The following is a 17,087-nucleotide window of genomic DNA, read 5'->3' as shown; positions in this document are numbered from 1 at the left end:
CCTCATGCTCTGCCAGGGAAGAGGGGAAGCCAGGAGGAAGTAGAGACAGGACACCTGACCTAAACTAGCCAAAAAGTTATTTCATAGCACAGCACGTCATGCCCAGTATAGAAACTGGGGGCAGTTACCTGGAAGGGCTAGATCACTGCCAGGGTCGGGCTGGGTATCAGTCGGTGGGTGGTGAGCGGTTATATTCTGTTCCCTTGTTATTTCCCTTACCATTATTATTGGTGGTAGCAGCAGTGGTTTGTGTTATACCTTAGTTACTGGACTGCTCTTATCTCAACCCGTGGGAGTTACATGCTTTTGATTCTCCTTCCAATCCCTCCGGGAGTGGGAGGAGGAAGTGGGGGGAGTGAGTGAGCGGCTTCATTGTTCTGGGTTGCCGGCTAGGCTTAAACCACAACGGTATGTCTGTAACTCTTGATTCAATCAGTGAAGTCTGCATCTTCAAAACAGAGTAGATTTTGCCCCTCACTGTGTCGTTTAGCGAGCTTTACAACAGCATAAAAATAGTCAAGTTATCAAAGGTGAAAACTGAGGTCCCCCTAACGTGTCTCCTTGTCTCCTTCTCATAGTATGTTAATATGCTTAACCATATGCTTTTCTGATATATTAAAACCTGGACAGATGTATAAGATTGCAGTTCCTTTGAAAATAACATAGCAATGTGGGATATGTTTTTAAGGATAAAACTAATCTTAGACACAAAATCTCATACACATAAAATACAAAACCTAATTGCTGTTAAGAAGGAGGCAGGCCCATAGAAAAGTCTAACAAATGTAGTATATGTTCATGCAAATTCTTTCTATGATTTTGAGGTTCTTTGTTGCTAAAGATTTTGCAGGAATGAGCTTGCTCACCGTCGTGCCAGTAATTCCTGTCATCAGGCTGACATTTCAAAAGCAGCCTTCTGCACTTGTATTCTCCCTCTGAAATACATCAAAGTCACTACCCTTTGCCTTATGTGGGGCTGCAGTGATGGTGGAAGAGAGGCCATCACATTAACAGAATAAAGTCAGGGCAAGACAGCCCTTGGCGAGCACCTTTTACTCTCTGTTCATATGGGAAGGTAACAGCTTGGAACGAGTTGCTTTGCCCATGGAAGTTGCTCATATTGCTTACATGAGGGACCTTCTTACCCCCTTACTCCTCTGGGTAAGCATCCTGGAGGGATTTGAGCTGAATCCATAAAAGCAATATGCTGAAATTTGTGACAACAGTTTGTGTATCATTTTGTTTATCAGTAGTAGTCTTTTCTCACTCCCTTCCCCATTGATATTTTGTCTGTGCAAGCAGGAAGTCTTGAGCTGATGGCACCAAAGGAAATGAGCAGTGGCTAATTTCAATATTACCTTCTGAGGCTCCAAATATTTTCAAAGGAGATACAGAAAAATTTGCATTCAGACCATATTTTAAATAACAAAACTGTTTGCTGTTTATTGAACACATAGATGGTGAAAAACACAGCAGTGTTTTAGAAACAGAGAAATCCTGCTGATAATGAAACAGCTAAATGCTTTCTTCACTGTCTAATTCCCCTAGCATGTAAGTGGGATTTGCCCAGTCCCTGAGAGCTCTGCTCTCATGCACAGCTGCAGATGCGTTTTTCCTGGCTCCCACAGCTGTGAGATCAGAGCCAGGCATGTCAATGCCACCCTTCGGCTGCTTTTGAGGCTGAAAGCCTCGCTTCTGTGCTGACAGCAAAGTGCCGAAGCCGAGGCGGGTAGGCCACCCAAGTGTTCCACACAGCCTGCCATCTCACAGCTTGCTTTGACAGCAGTTAATTACACTGTTCCTGGGGAGCTTGTACACAGCAAACTGTATAAGCATAGCTGTCTTGTCCTTAATAGCTGCTGTATTTGGATGTGCTCAATATAGGGAGGTGGGAGACAGCAGGGCTGTGCTCATCTTCCCTGGTGCTTGCAGGAGGCTGTGGGTATTTCATTACCCTTTGACAGAAGCCAGTTCCCCCAGTACATCTTTTCAGGAGTGTTTATTTGAGGACTGAGCAGCTGAAGCCAAGCTGGGATGACAAGCTTGGGTTCAGATTGTTTCGAGCTGGGAACAGGGGACTGCTGGGACCTTCTGGATGACTGTACAACTTGTGAGCACCCAGATGTCATTTCTCAGTAAGCCACAGGGCTGTGGGCGTGGAGAAAGCAAATTGCAATGTATGAGAAAAACACCAATCTTTTATTCTTTCTCTATGAATTATTCTGTTTCTTAACCCAACAAAGGGTCCTTCTCTTCACCCTCCAACAAACTGTTTTACAGGTTTGGATATGCTCAATATAGCAGCATTGCACAGATCTCCCCAGGGATGCACGATGCATGAAGAACCGCATCAGGAGTGCTGCAAGGGTCTCTCCTTCATAAGGCCTCCCCCATTCAGTCCAGAGGGTGCAGGATGTGATTTGCAAGCTCTCCTGGGTGCAGGTGTGGGTGTGGGAGGACTTTTGGACTTTTTTTTTTAGTTTTCCTTGGGTGTTGTTCTTTGGGTGCAGCCTGGCAAAGCTCTACAGATGCAAACTGCCACAGTTCTTGGTCAGCGTGCAACACAGTGGTGGATGGAGGAGGTCATCCCTGGCTCGTGAGGTCAAATAACAGCTGCTAACTGTTTTGTGAGATAGTTTTGTAACAGTTGTGACAGTTTTGTTCTTTGCAGGCTTGGCTAACTCTGTAACCCTTACGCTCAGTCCAAGTTTGTGCTTCTGCATCTTATATGGCAATTCAGGGAAGATGAATTCTTAAGTGCTTTACAATATCTTATGTTTCCAGGCTTATCACTGTGTCCTACTTGCATTTAGCCTTTTTTTTTTTTTTTTTTCTGTCTCACAGGTCTGCCCTTCTGACGTTCACTCTTTTATATTACCTCTGTGGGAGCTATGCAAAGTAAATTAATAGTTTGTTCTTTGCTTGTGGTGATCCAGCTTTTACATTAATTGCCTATATTAGCTCAACGTGGATTCTCAGGTTTAAGTTACCTTTGCATCTGCAGAAATGTAGCCTGTGGGGAAATGTATTTCAAATGTTTCACCAACCTGCATCGGGTACGCCTTTTAACATTGTGTAATTCAAACTTTTACATTATGTTAATACTTGAGGTTATGAGCTCAATTGGAAATGCCAGCATGAATATCTCACCTCAACTTTTTTGGTGAGAGGACAATTCAAAATTAGGATCTTTTTGTTTGTTTTCTTTTGAATTTATTTCTATGAGTCTCAAATCCTACAAAAAACTTGTGCTATGTATTTAACTTTTCTGCTCTAAGACTTTTAAAGCATCACTGTGCGTAGTCAAGTCACCATCTATGACAGTGTTTGCAGAATCGGGACTTCAGTTTAGGGATGATTGGAAATATTTTAACTGAATGCTCCTTGGAGGGGGGCTGTTACTGAAAAAGATTTATAAAACTAAATTCAATATTTTTTAAAATATTGATTCTGTAAAAATGAAACATTTCTATTTAGATAAGCTTTACTTTTGCTTATGTGTTCCAGCTCTCTTTTCCCAGGCCTTGTTCTTAAGTTGTTTAAAGTGTGGGTTTGCTTCTTATCTATAGATTTCAGATTCAGCATCTAAACATTTGTTGCTTTTTTTCTTCTTGTATAAATCCAAGAGGCAGTATTGTTTCATATGGTATTCTGTGTTTCTTCCAGCTGTGATGATATAATCGATTGCAAATGATTGGTCATAATAGTAAAAATGAAAAGTAGACTGAGAGTGAGGGTAGACAGTTCAGATAATACTAAGAAATGATATTTATTCTCATCAAAATGTAGGCAAACAAGCCACTGTCTTTCTTAAACAGATTTAAATTGAAAGACAATTCTTTCTAAAATCACACATTTTACTTCTGAATAGTAAGATTATGATACCCAGGGATATTGATAAAGCATACGTCAAGAAGTCTATTTTCTCATTTGCAAAAACCCCCATAAGTTTATTCTATTTAGATGGACAGTTTCTCTGGTGATGGACAAGTTAGGATTAGGTGTAGTGTTTTAGACAGAAGACTAAGATTTATTACTTAGATATTATTCCAAACCTGATATAATTCACATCTAGAGCTATGGCTCAATAAACAGAAAGTATTGGTGTCTAAAAATCATATACAAGCCAAAATTGCCTTAAGGACCATGAAGATTTAGCTCTGGTGTTATAGTTCAGGTCAGTAGTTTTTTTGATATTTATTTCAGTGATGTGTATTAACAGAGAGTAAGGAATAAAATGTAATAGTTTATTTAGCCCTTTTAAAAGTTAGTCACTGATATCAAGTGCTTCCGTGGGAATAGGTCTGAACACTAATTTCTCTTTAATGAGAAAATGAGTAGAAAATGCACTTTAAAAAGCAATCTAATTTCTAATATACTTTACAGATACTTCCTAAAGCTGTTAATAATGTAGGTTATTGGGAAGTATTCATAGTCTTGCTGACTCTGTATGGAGTATTGCATGATACTTTGTCCTGTAAATCCCAGTTTGTGAAAACTTGGTTTATAAGTATCTTGGTTCACAAAAATGAAATAGCCATTTTTAACTCTCAAAATCATAGGGAAAGGTCAGAAACTGATCATGCTGTGCCCTTAGGTTCAGAAACCAGACAACCAGTAGAAATACGTTTTTAAGTTTCCATCCATTCCATCGTGTTCAAACCTTCATTCATAGTACAGTAATTGTGTACAAGATTTCTGATTGCTCAAGGTTGGCTCAAGATGTTTTAAATCTTGTTCTTGTAATGTGAGCTAACCTAGTTGCATAATTGCCAAAGCATGAGCAGAAGTGAGCATGTATTCATTCCTTCTTTCTGAAATGCCTGGTCATATTAAAAAAAAGGAGACTATTATTCTCCTACTTTGATGTCCCTTCTGGGTATTCTATTTATAACTGCTTTTGTAAATGATTTTACCAACTGTAATATTTACAGCATGTTTAAAATTACCCAGAGATTACACCTAGGAATGTTGAAACTTTATTCTATGTTTACTTTTTCCCGCCTCATCAAGAAACATAAAAAAACCTGTGACACTTTATTCAACCAATGCCACCCAAGACAACTAGCCAACAGCTAATGTTAGACATCACTAGATTATTTTTAATACATTCTGAAGGAAAACAGAAGCTCCTTACTGATAAGTCATGAACAGAAAGACAGTTCAGCATGTAAATTTGTTACAAGTACTGTAGATAAGGCAGGGATGGAGCTGAAGTAGTCCCATTAGATATAAAACTCTAAACCTTGCTGTTTAGACACATAATAAATAAGCAGTGGGTGTAGTCTTTGAATACGTTTAGGAAAAGAACATTGGCATAAAAACCACATTTTGACATTTCATTAGCGAAGTGTCATTTAGCACTAATTCTCTCATTACTTCAGGACTGACTTCACCTGTGCTTGTAGTTCTGAGAAGAATATCAATTAGTGATTCAAGATGATGCACCTGCTTCAATCAGGATGAAGGCTTAAATATAACCATTTTCTTCAGGAGCACAATTTTACTTTTGTTTGTCTCTTCTTTACTGAGGTAATACCTCGCTATGGTGAGTTGTTAGCAACATTTGCATACTTTGTAATTATTGACAAAAAGTAAGCTAGTGTTTAATAAAATAATGTAGATTTTCTTATTTGAAATTTAGTTTAATTTCTCTGGAAAGTTGGATTATGGTAGGAATAGTGTATTGTTTACTGACTATAGCAATCACCTAACTTCACCCTTTTAATTTTCCGTTTTTGTTTTTCCCTTGTACCCAGTTTTACTCAATTCAGAAAATAAAAGACTAGCCTGGTCTCAACAGCATGCTTTCTGCATTTCTAGAAGTTCTGAAGAAAATAGGCTGTAAGCACAGATGGCAGAGGTCTGTGATGTGTACTAGGGATGACAATTCATTTAATACAACCCTTTGGTGTTCATAAGGCTAGAGTTCAGTTGCTTGGCAATCTCTGGAGAACACAGAAAATTTAGCTTTAAAAGAAAAACTTAAAAGGTGGCAGTGTTTACAGTGCTATTTTACTTTCTAATAGTGAGTTACACTCTTCATAATTAAAGGACAGTGGGGCCTCCAGTCAATGCAAAGTCTTTCCAGCAAAGCAAAATAGCTAGGGAAAATATAAGGGAAATGCTTGCACAGAGCCATGAGCTTGCCTGGGAGACATGCAGGTGGTGGTGAGGAAGTCTTTGATGACCTACAGGTAATTAAAAACAGCAGGCTAAAAGCAGCTTTAGAACTGAGTTACACGGTGGCTGGGCCTGTTCGAAGTGGTTGGGAGCAGGGGACAATCTAGGTGGCCTCCAGGAGAGGACTACCTGTTGTGGGTACCTTTGATGTTCAACCTGTATTAGACTGTCCTTAGGGATCAATGGTGGTAAGATTTGGTTCTCTCTTTTTTACAGCCACTGTACTTAGGAAAATTGAAATAGCTACTTCAGCATTCTCTGTAAAGGAATGTTTTCTTTTGGTCATTTATCTGCAGACTACCTACATTAAAGTAAGAGGTAGAATTTTCCTTCTAAGATCTACAGTTAGACTGGGAAAACTGAAGTTTTTCTTTTTGTACTTTTTCTTCTGTTTTGTCCTGACTGAAAACAGAAATAGAACCCATGTCTGTGTAGAGTTCTTATTGTGCAGTGGTCAGGCCTTTAGAGTTTGTGAAGGCTCTTGTAGTCTAACTTGTCTGATTTGAAGTTGTGCCTTAAAAACACCAGAAGTGATATATACTGAGTGAAATAAATAAAATTATGCTGAGAAAGCTACCTGAGCTCTGAAAAGAAAGTGTGTAGTAAAGGGTTTTAGGTGACAAAGTCAACATTAAGTGAAGAGAGTTCCTTGAAAAAGGAAACAAATCCTCTTTGAAATAACTGGTAAAATGTTCCTGATATCAGTATAACTTCAGCCTTGAGCAAGATATTTTAGTGAAATATGGAAGTGTTTGATCTTTTCCTTTTCCTCACTGATAGAAAAGTCTGGTGGAGGAGGAATGGTGGCAGTTCAATGGTCCTGGAAGCTGTGTGCCAACAGAACTGCTTTCTATGAGTATAGTGTTTATGCTTGGGATATATCAAAGTAACACACATGGGCAGATCAATTTCTACAACTTGTAATTTTTTTGTCAGGCTGCTGCATTCAGGGAATAAACATGGGCTTTGGCTTTCATTTTTAGCTCTCCCAGTCAAATGTGTGGACCAATGCATGTAAATGGTGAAATTACTAAAATTGAGACAGTGACTGCTTGTTACCTGAGACACATTAGCTGATTATGTATGTGCTCCCAATCTACTACTAGCATATGAGTTTAAATCTGATGGGTGAACTTCTTAAGTTTAGTTTGCAATGGGCTAAGATTATGCATGTGACTAGTATGTTTTATCTATTAAAACATACATTAAAATGAGGTAATAATTTCTTATTAACTGTCCCTATGCGAAGATGCCCTTGTGGCATAGGGAAAAGTAGGATATTATAGGAAAGAAAACTGCCATTCTTTCTCGCCATTTTTCTTTCTTTTTTAATTTTTTTTTCCGCTCTGCGGTCCAAAACCATTCAGTCTTCCCAGACTTTTATTTGATAACTGTACAGTTACTGTCATATTTAACATTATTGCTATTTTTTACAAATTAGTTATTGAAATATACCAGGAAGTAACTTAATAGTTGGATCATGTCCTTGATCTGCCCTTCCCAAATAATATGCCTTTGCACTAAAGAAGCTTTTGAGTAATTACTCCTTGTTGTTATGTCATGTGGTCCTCCTGTTTGCCTCTTATTTTCTTTACACCAAAAACCATTTAAGTAGCTGAGGAAGAGATGTGAATCAATAGAAAACACTGAAACAAATTTCATACCTCCAGCAACATATCTATAAGCCTGGGAGAGGTGAATAAACAGATCGTAATGTTGAGAGAAGAAAGAAGAGAACACTGAATAGTTTCTCACTTGTTATTTGTGAAAAGGGGGACCTTACTGCAGTACAACTTGCCTCTGTAGTACGCTGCAGTGAAGTCAGATTTTGTGGTTGTCTTACTGGTGTAATTCTTTTGCTGTATGTTTGCGGGGTATATATATTTTTTGTGTTCACCTTTCATTGAGGTTGTGGTTAGTGCTGCTGTTTAGAGGAATAAATGCAGCAAATAAGCCCCTAATGGCAAAGAATAGGTAACTTGGCCTGAAGATTTTGTTTATGGAAGAAGTTAGGTGAATTCTCTTGCTCCCTGTCTTTTGATATTTAAGAACATTCTTCCAGGTACAACCCTCTGCTGTGGGTTGTTGTTGGCTTTGTGTGTGTGTCTGTCAATGGGTTTATCAAGAACTAGTTGATATTTTCTGCTGACACTGAAAGCAGAGTGAGAAAGACCACTCTGTCTTTCTTATTTATAATTTTCTTTCTTTTCAAGGTGTTTTTTTTTAACAGGTGCTAGCCTATATTTTAAGGGAATGTTCTCTGCAGCACAGATTTGAACGATACATAGTTCCTTATGCTGCTCCACTCATCCATCTTTGAATGAAATCAGACACTGATTTATGTGTGGCATGCTGTTTTGGTTATAACAGTAGCTTCTGTCATGTGATTTGAGAAGACCCACACTCTGCGCATCCATTAAGATGACAATCTCCAGGATTCTCATAAATACCTCATTGCTGAGGTTACTTTTCTGCTTCATTTCATAACAGAAAAATAAATGGTTCTCATGATGAAAAGAATGGGGGCAAATCTGTAAAACAGCAATAATGCTAAGTAAAGTATAAACCCTCTAGATAGAGCTCATGGGTTCTGCTCGCCATGCTGCTCAAGAGTTAATGCAAACAGATAGTGTTACTGCCTGTGTAGATGTGGCATAAATGTAATGCGTACTGTCTCACAGGAGCAATTTATGAAGCTAAAGTTTGGATAATTTCTTCTTTTGTCTGTCCTCTGTTGATCAAGATAACATATTTGATTTTTACTACAGCGTCCTGATGTTTTTGTTAAGATATTTAATGCATAGAATGCAATGAGTGGGAATAATTCCTGCAATATGTAGCTCTCACCAGCATCTTTAGATATGTGAATCTTTCTCAGGACTTTCACAGTGGTGAAGTAGAGCTCTCTTTGGCACAGAGAGCAGTGTCATAAAAATCCTCTTAGTAAACTTATAGCCATGACAATGGTTAGAATTTACCTTAATACTGCTGTACAGACTCTGCTTGAAGTATGTAAGGAAAACGTTTGGTTCTCTGAATATGGTGCAAGTTGAACAGAGCTAATAAAAAAAAAAATCATTACAAATTAGCACAGTATTCTGGGGCTCAAAGTATTTTAATAGTCGTAACAAAAATCAGTTATTAGTAGCCTCACAATAACGAATAATCCTGCTTTTCACAGCTGATCCTTGTAACAAAAAATGGTTGCAGCTGAGATTGGATCTTTTCTTCAATGGTTATTTCAAAGGAAAAGTGGTCCTCAGCCCATAGCCCTGTTGTAGCTCTTCACTGACTACAACCTTGTGTAGATTTCTTTCATTACACACTTCCCCTCTCAGCTATTGCATGCATAAGGATTGAAATGGGTGTACCCAGCAAGCTGGTACAGATGGATATGTTCTTGGCTGTTGCACAGAATTAATTAGTGTTTCCTATTCTATATATGCTGTTACATTGTACATGCCCCGGTAGCTGCGTGTGTCGAACAATATATCTGTCATATGTTTGTTTTCTGCCTTAGCCCTTCCCCTGCAGGGAGAGAGTTGTGCAGTGTGCTGTCCCACTTCGCGAGTGTGGCAAATAAATGGACTTTGAGAGGACCTCCTGGCTTGTCAAGTCTTGTCTCTCTCTGTCAGATGACTATGTTACATAATGCCCCTGTGAGCTGAGCAAGCTCCAGCCAGACATCAGATCTCTTTTTTTCTGTGCTGCTATTGGAAAGCTGTTCTACTACTTTCATAAAAGGGTTAGAAAGCCTTCATTTTCAGCTTCAGATTGTTTCTGCCAATTGTTTCTGCCTTTTTTTTTTTATCTCATGTTTATTTTGATCTTGGTTAGCTTTTTTCCTTCTAGGCTCTTTATCACACAGAATCTATGGGCAACAATTTTATTTTCTCATCATATATTTTATGTTGTACTGTTAGTATAGGTGTGACTATGTTTGAGATAACTTCTTCCATCAAAATGAAAGCTGAGAAAAATCATTCCAGGTGAATTTAATTTTTTATTTCTTGAACTCATGAGCTTGACTTACAGTAGAGTTAGTGCTGTACTGATGTATGAGAAAATCCCATCCTACCTTAGTATTTTGGTAGGAGCCTTACTACGTTTTTTTTTCTAATATGTATTCCCTAAGCATCTAACAAGATGCTGTTTAGTTCTCCCGGCTCGTGTTAGGTAAGGCTTTAAGAATACTATTACTGGTTTCAGATAAGTCTGTCTTGAACAAAATTCCCCGTAAAATTGTGAAATATATCCTAATTTCCTTCCAAAGTGTAAGATGCTTGGTAAGGGCAAGTCAGCAATGAGGGTGTCTTGCCTAAATCTGGGACCTAAGGCAAGTCATAAAAGCAGTACGGCTCAAACTGTCCAGCTTCAGGTCCTGGGGTAAATCGCTTGGTGACTGCAGGTTATGGCCTATAAATATGTGGAAATGTCTCCATCTGCGTCCTTCTCAGCATATGAGAAGCCCTATACGAGACCACATAATTTACCCAAGTACAGGGTCATGAATGGGATTGCAGCTCTGAGCCCACAGTGGGGGCTGGTGGATGATGTGTTCACACTAGGCACAGCTCTTCCTCTCTTTTCCCCTCCATGAAGCCATGCAGGTCTATGGCATTGCTCCCAGTCTTTGTGTATGTCTGACTCAGACAAAAAAGCAGACTGACCTGCTTGCTGTATCTGGTGTTGAGTCACAGACTGAAAAGAGACTGTTTTGCTATGCTGTAAGTTTCTGAGAATCTAGGGCAGTTCAGTGCAAAAGGCTGAGGAACTTGAGTTTTGTGTTTGACATTATATGTGGCAGGTTTGGCTACATTCTAGTATGACTATGGCTGTCATAGTTTGATCTGTGGCAGACAACGCACATACCTGGAAAACTGCACTTATTCCTACTGGATTTACAACGAATGCCCGAGTTGTCTGTTGCTGAATTTTCTCTCTGGTGGCTGAAGCTTTTGAGGAATTGGATTTTTTTTTTTTTTGAGAAATTTAGAGTGATTCAGAAGTCTTCCTTTTTGCAATCTGCTATTTCAAGATGTCTCTGCAGAGGGGGAAGGCGGACCTCTTCAGTAACCCCTTGCTTGCAAAGGTTTGAGTCTGAAAGTGATTACCATATCTGATGTTATTCCCTCAATAAATTAGGCAAACATTACAGGTGTGGATAGCATAAAATTAATGCTTCTCTTTTTGAACCATTTCTTGTTGCTTTTAATAGATGCTTACTTGTAATCAATCTGCTCCTCTTGCCTGATTGATATTCATCATCAATCCTGTACTCATGGCAGGCATAAAATATTAAAAAGAACCCTGGAGACTTTACCTGTCTCCGTAGCTGAAGTCAGTTTGAGATTTTTGTAAAGCTGTTGATTTAGCTTCCTGAATATAAGCAGAGAAGAATTTGAGAATCAGCTTTGGTGTTGCTTGAGACATGAAATTCAAATATTTATTTGGAAGAGGTATTTCTGAAGTTCTTGCCGATAGAGTCTTTTATTCCAAGAGAACCATGAAGCCTGAATTCTTAACTGTCATGAATGCTGGTCAGTCAAATTAGTGTAAGTAGCTTTCAAAATGGTACCAGATCAGTGTATGTTAAATTTACATCTGTTTTTGCTTCATTTTTCTGAGCAGAGGCTGCATGTGGTACAGGACAGCTTAGAATGAAAGCCTCTTCTTCTCTTTACTGTAACTGCTTTCCTGTACTAGCTCAACTATGATTTTGGCATAGGAATATTAGTAAGACTTAATTCTCACTGTCTGAGCTGTCCTTGTCCCCTTTTCTACCTATCCATCCCTTGCTTGCTTTTAATACTCATTGGTAAATCAATGTAACTTGCAGTCTCCAGGTCTACTGAGACCTCCTGGTACATGGGTATCTTGTTGCTCCACTGAACTCAGTATGTTCACTTTGGTGGGTCTCCTTTGCTCTTCCTTCTGTGAATGCCCCCGTTAACTGGATAAATGCATGATATAATACAAGTTTGTTTATTTTTTTAAACAGGAAATTATGGGGAAAGTGGAATGGAAGCCTTCAAAGAGCTGGCTGCCCAAGAGGGTCTCTGCATTGCTCACTCTGACAAGATCTACAGCAATGCTGGGGAAAAGAGCTTTGATCGCCTGCTCCGCAAACTGCGTGAAAGATTACCCAAGGCTAGAGTGGTGGTTTGCTTCTGCGAGGGAATGACAGTGAGGGGGATCCTCATTGCCATGAGGCGCCTTGGAGTGCTTGGGGAGTTCCTGCTGATTGGAAGGTAAGGCTCTGAGTATGACTTCTCTGCCTGTCCTCTTCCTCTTGTCTTGCAGGTAGTCCTTTAATTTCAGAACTATGCCACTCAAGCTGCCTGTAATCTCCATGTTCACTTGCCTAACGTATGAAAAGAAGTGGAAAGGTGGTACAGCAGATCTTGAGAAAGGGATGTGAAGATGTGGTGACTTTTGCTGAAGTAAATGTTAATTCCTAACACTTTAATATGGATGTATGGCATTAGGGTTTTTTTGGCACAATCTAGGGAAATGTTTCATACACAGATTTTTAGAACCAAAGTAGGGATTGAAGAATTCTGGTTTCAGAATGTGATCTGGAAGTGTGATGTGTGAGACAATTTCATGTGTTTCACTAATAGTGACTCCTGGTTATTTGAAACCCCAAATTATTGAATGGTTTGGTTTACTTGAACTTGTGATTGCAACTTGGCATTTTCATTTGTACAATTTGTTCTGATCTTTGCTGTTGAAAGCCAAAGCACTGATGTTACGCAGACTTGTTTGTTTTTTAAAACATCAGGCTTGCTGATGGCCAAGTCAGTATGTTTGTGCGTTTTTTTTATTACCAGGGTAACAGTGCAGATGTGTATTTAACAGGCAAAGGCTGCCTTTATGAGAATGGCTGCTTTTTAGTTCTGGAGTTTATTTTTGTAGATATTCACTGAAATATGGTTATTTTAATTCTATCACATACAGTATATCCACATTTCCATTTTTGTGATGGTTCATATTTTGTGGCTTTTTTGACTTTCACCTTAATTTTTGCAATGTCTTTGTATTTTTGATGAATGTTGTTCAAATGACATTTTGTCTTCTCTGCTAGATTGATATATTTTTTTTAATCCTTCTATTTACTCTTTCTTAGTTATTTCTTAAACACCATTCCTTCAAAGCCATTGACTGTTGTCTCCATGCCTACTTAGCTTCTGCTGCCTTTTAATTCTGTTGCCATTCTAATCTATCGGACTTCTTTTTGTCCTTTTTTTTTTCCCTAAAGTCTTTGTGTCTGACATTGTCATCACTTGGATGCTCTCCTTTTGCTCTGTGCTATAGTATTGGTCTTTCCCTGATTGTATTGCTCCTCAAACACCACAATTATGTTTTTTAGCAGTTGAATAGCTAATCTGGCCTAAGTAATTATTTGAAAGCAATCAATGGCTCTCCTTTCATCGTTTTTGTTCTAGTTTTGGATTGCAATCTATTTGGAACAGAAGCTGTATCTCTAGAAGGCTGTGCAGATAAGATGTAGCACATATGGAAAACCATCAGCCTTAAAATAAAAACAGTAAGGCAGTATTGAGACTAGTATTACGTTCTAGACTTGTGCATGTGCATCTGCATCATTCAATACACGTAGTTTGAAATGAATAATGGAATGTTTCAGGACTGACATGTACTAAGCATGATTTTTCAGTGAACAGAAGAAATGAGCTATAACAAAATTGGTCTGGGTAAAAGCATCCATGGTCTTTTTGTAAATGCCTTGTAGCTTTCACCAATGATGTGCCGCCTTCTTGTATTATCGCTCCGTAGTGGTGTTTATTGTTCACCTGATTTTTTGGTGCTCCCTCTTGTCACTGTCCATACATAGAGCCAAAGGAAAACCATCTCCTACATTAAGCACAAAACCTAGGTACATTGGTGGTACAAAACTTAGTTTCCTAATAGGCCATTTACTTGATCTCATACTCCACGATATGTGGAACATTTCAGCTTGAAAGTTTGAATACAACCCTTTATCAAGCATTATGCTACTCTATTTAGTTCAGTTGTTTGATAAGCCTCTCAGAATCTGTCCAACAGCATTACTCTGAACTTTTTATCAGAAATTATCCCCTATTAGATGCTGATAAATGGATTTCTGTAGAAATCACAGTGCATTTTTGAGATAGGTTTTCACACACCTTTGTTTTGTGCTGGCAATTGACTATGGAAGACTCCTTTTAGGGCTGGGTGGGATATTTTTGCCTATTGCTTTGTATTGTGTGGACTGTGCCCAGCAGCTGGTTGAAATAGAAAGTATTGTAGGGCTTTCATATGTTTTCTATATGCTTGCAGAACTAGAAGAAAACACATTTTCTTTGAATTACCCTATTTTTTTAAAAGTGGCAAATCTAGCCAACTTATTCATAAGTAAGTTGCAGTGAAACTGTGGTGCTATGAATTTGGTCATTGGTATACAACAGGAATCAAGTCATGCATTAACACTGCTCTGACATGCTGTTTAATCTTTTCTTATACAAGTGCCTAGCTAAGCAAAAAAACAAAGCCTTTTAAAATCATTCTTCTAATGGAGGGAAGTGGGAGTGAATGTGAAATCAAGATTTTTTTTTTTTGTAATAATGAGCTAAACAAAACCTTTAATTTACTGACAGGTTTGTTATCAGCCACACTGTATCAACGCCATACTCTGCTGTGACTCGCTGTGAAGAGGAAGCCTTTACAAAGGGACACCTGGCTAAATAGCTCTTTTCCTACTCTATCTTCAATATTGCTATTGATCAAAGCAGACAGGAAAAGTTTAGCTTAACTAAATTCAAGGTATCGAAAAGAGAGCTGAGAAATTTGAGTTCCGTTTAACCTGGGAATGATGCACTGGGAATTACAGGGGATTACATTGAGCCAGAACTGGGTCATCAGACACTGGAGACTTTCTGGGGTGGTCTGACTCTTTTCAGGCATAGAGTTAGGACCCTGTTTGTGCTGCAAGTATTTCCAAATTTGTATTGGAGGTCTAACTAGAAGTTCAGTTTCCTTGCTACTGAAAGTTGGAGTCTATTATATTAGTGAAAAGAAAAGGGATTTCTGAACCTGGAGGAAAGCTGGGATTAAGACAGGACAGCTTCCAATCTCATCTAAGGGAGAATGGCAGACGTTTAGAAATCCATAGTTTCCAATTGTAGTAGTGAATTCAGTGAGAAAACTTATTAAGCTACGAAAGGATGATATAGCTTTAAAAAGTGGCTGATAATCAAAGGGAAAGAACGCAAGAATTAATCATGGCTTTGTATTAAAACAGTGATTGGAACAGTATTGGAGTAACCAAAGACAAAAAATTATGCTAATAAACTATACTCTTAAGGGAAATGAAGGGATAGCTCTTTTAGCAGAAATTAGTTTTGATGTGAAAAGACTAGGAAGAAAGATGCTCAACATCATGTGTCTAATCATGTTTATGCAGGCCACTGGGTTTTATATTACTTAATAAGCATCAATTAAGTTTTGTCAGAATCTTGCAAGATGGATGAATCTTGTCTCTATCCCTGGGGATGATACGTCAGGACAAGGCATGTAACTGACTTTCCCGCATATCTGTGGGTAAAAGAAATCAAATGAAATAAGCAAATTAAACCCCCAGTTTAGTCTGAGATCATTCGAGGGGAGACACGTAAGATGGCTGGAAATAAAAATGGTCTTTTGTAATTTGACAGTTTCTCAAACTCTTACATACAGTGGTTTGTATGAGAAACTTTAGAAAGAAAGGGTATATTGGTGCATGTGCTGTTTTTCAATAAAACACTTGGTAATGGAGTATGTGTTTTACTTACTAAGGAGTATTTATAGTTTACTTCCATGGGTTTTCCAATATTTAATGGTCTCCATTAACATTGTTCTAGGGGCTGTTGTAGAACTGTGAATTTTAAGTGTTGGTAGGGTCACCTCTCCTGAAAGTTTGGACTCTTGGCAGTGAAGATACAATTGGGTTCTTTGCTGTGAACCCAGTGAAAAGGGTCAGTTTTTTTCCCTATATCTAATAAAATCCTTTTCGCATTGGGTGTCGGAGCTTTCAGGATGCATAGCGTAATGGAATTTTTCCTAACTGCCTTCCCTTCACAAGTCAATATTAATAACGGTGGTTTTGGCATTTACCTTCACCTTTTCTAAAATATTGACAAGGCATTGTCAGTGTAAGGTGCTCAGTCTTGTCTGACATTGTTGGAGGTGTGGAACCTGATTTCACTCAGGTGTAAGATTAAACAGCTTGTTGGTGAGTTGAGAGAGAAACATGCCCTGATGTGGTCAATCCCTGGGTGGCAGGGTGTGAGGGAGGATTTGGGCAGGTTCCAAGGGCAGTTATCACCTCCTAAAACCTGTGATTCTCTGCCCCGAACAGGCATGTAGTACCATTAAATTTGTGCACTACTTAACAGAAAAGTTGCCTACCTGAATAAGACCCACCAGTTACTAGCACTGTGACTACTGGGCACCTTTTCAGTTTTTTTTTTAATGCAGAGGAAGGAGGGCCTCTACATCTGAGGCCAGGGACCCAAATCATTATCTACAGTAATGACTCTAGTAATCAAAAAAAAACCAACGTGGAAGCAGAAATTGACAGGTCCATGGCTTCGATTAGTGAGGGAGGATAAAGAGTCTGATCAGGAAGCTGTTCCTTCAGCAAAGAAACAGAAGGGGGTGACAGAAGTCACTCTAGGCAGAAATCATCAGGTCCTTGAGTGAACTTTGAGATATCTGGAAAGATTATGTCTGCCAGCCAGGTGAATGTATAGCTGCCTGGTTGATCAGATTCTGGGGTGCTGAGGCTAACAAGTCGGGAACTGGAAGGTAAGAAAGCCCAGAAGCTGTGACACCTAGTGGAGACCAGGGAACAGACAAAGAAATTGGAAGAAGTGCAACAACCC

The 17,087-nt window shown here is 38.8% G+C and overlaps 1 protein-coding gene across 8 annotated transcripts in view; it reads left to right on the top strand.

Annotated features, from left to right (window-relative positions):
- Window positions 1–17,087, top strand: part of GRM1 (glutamate metabotropic receptor 1) — a 183,066-nt gene that overhangs the window by 26,493 nt on the left and 139,486 nt on the right. For all 8 annotated transcript variants that reach the window (XM_057406852.1, XM_057406851.1, XM_057406853.1 and 5 more), the window contains exon 3: window positions 12,185–12,434. In XM_057406852.1, coding sequence (XP_057262835.1) covers window positions 12,185–12,434 — 250 coding nt within the window. The remainder of the gene's footprint in view (window positions 1–12,184; window positions 12,435–17,087) is intronic.

Source organism: Pezoporus wallicus, unplaced genomic scaffold, assembly GCF_028554395.1.
Source record: "Pezoporus wallicus isolate ANWC-B61680 ecotype Strahan unplaced genomic scaffold, APGP_CSIRO_Pwel_v1 scaffold_6362, whole genome shotgun sequence".
NCBI lineage: Eukaryota > Metazoa > Chordata > Aves > Psittaciformes > Psittacidae > Pezoporus > Pezoporus wallicus.
This window is presented reverse-complemented; position numbering and strand designations above follow the sequence as displayed.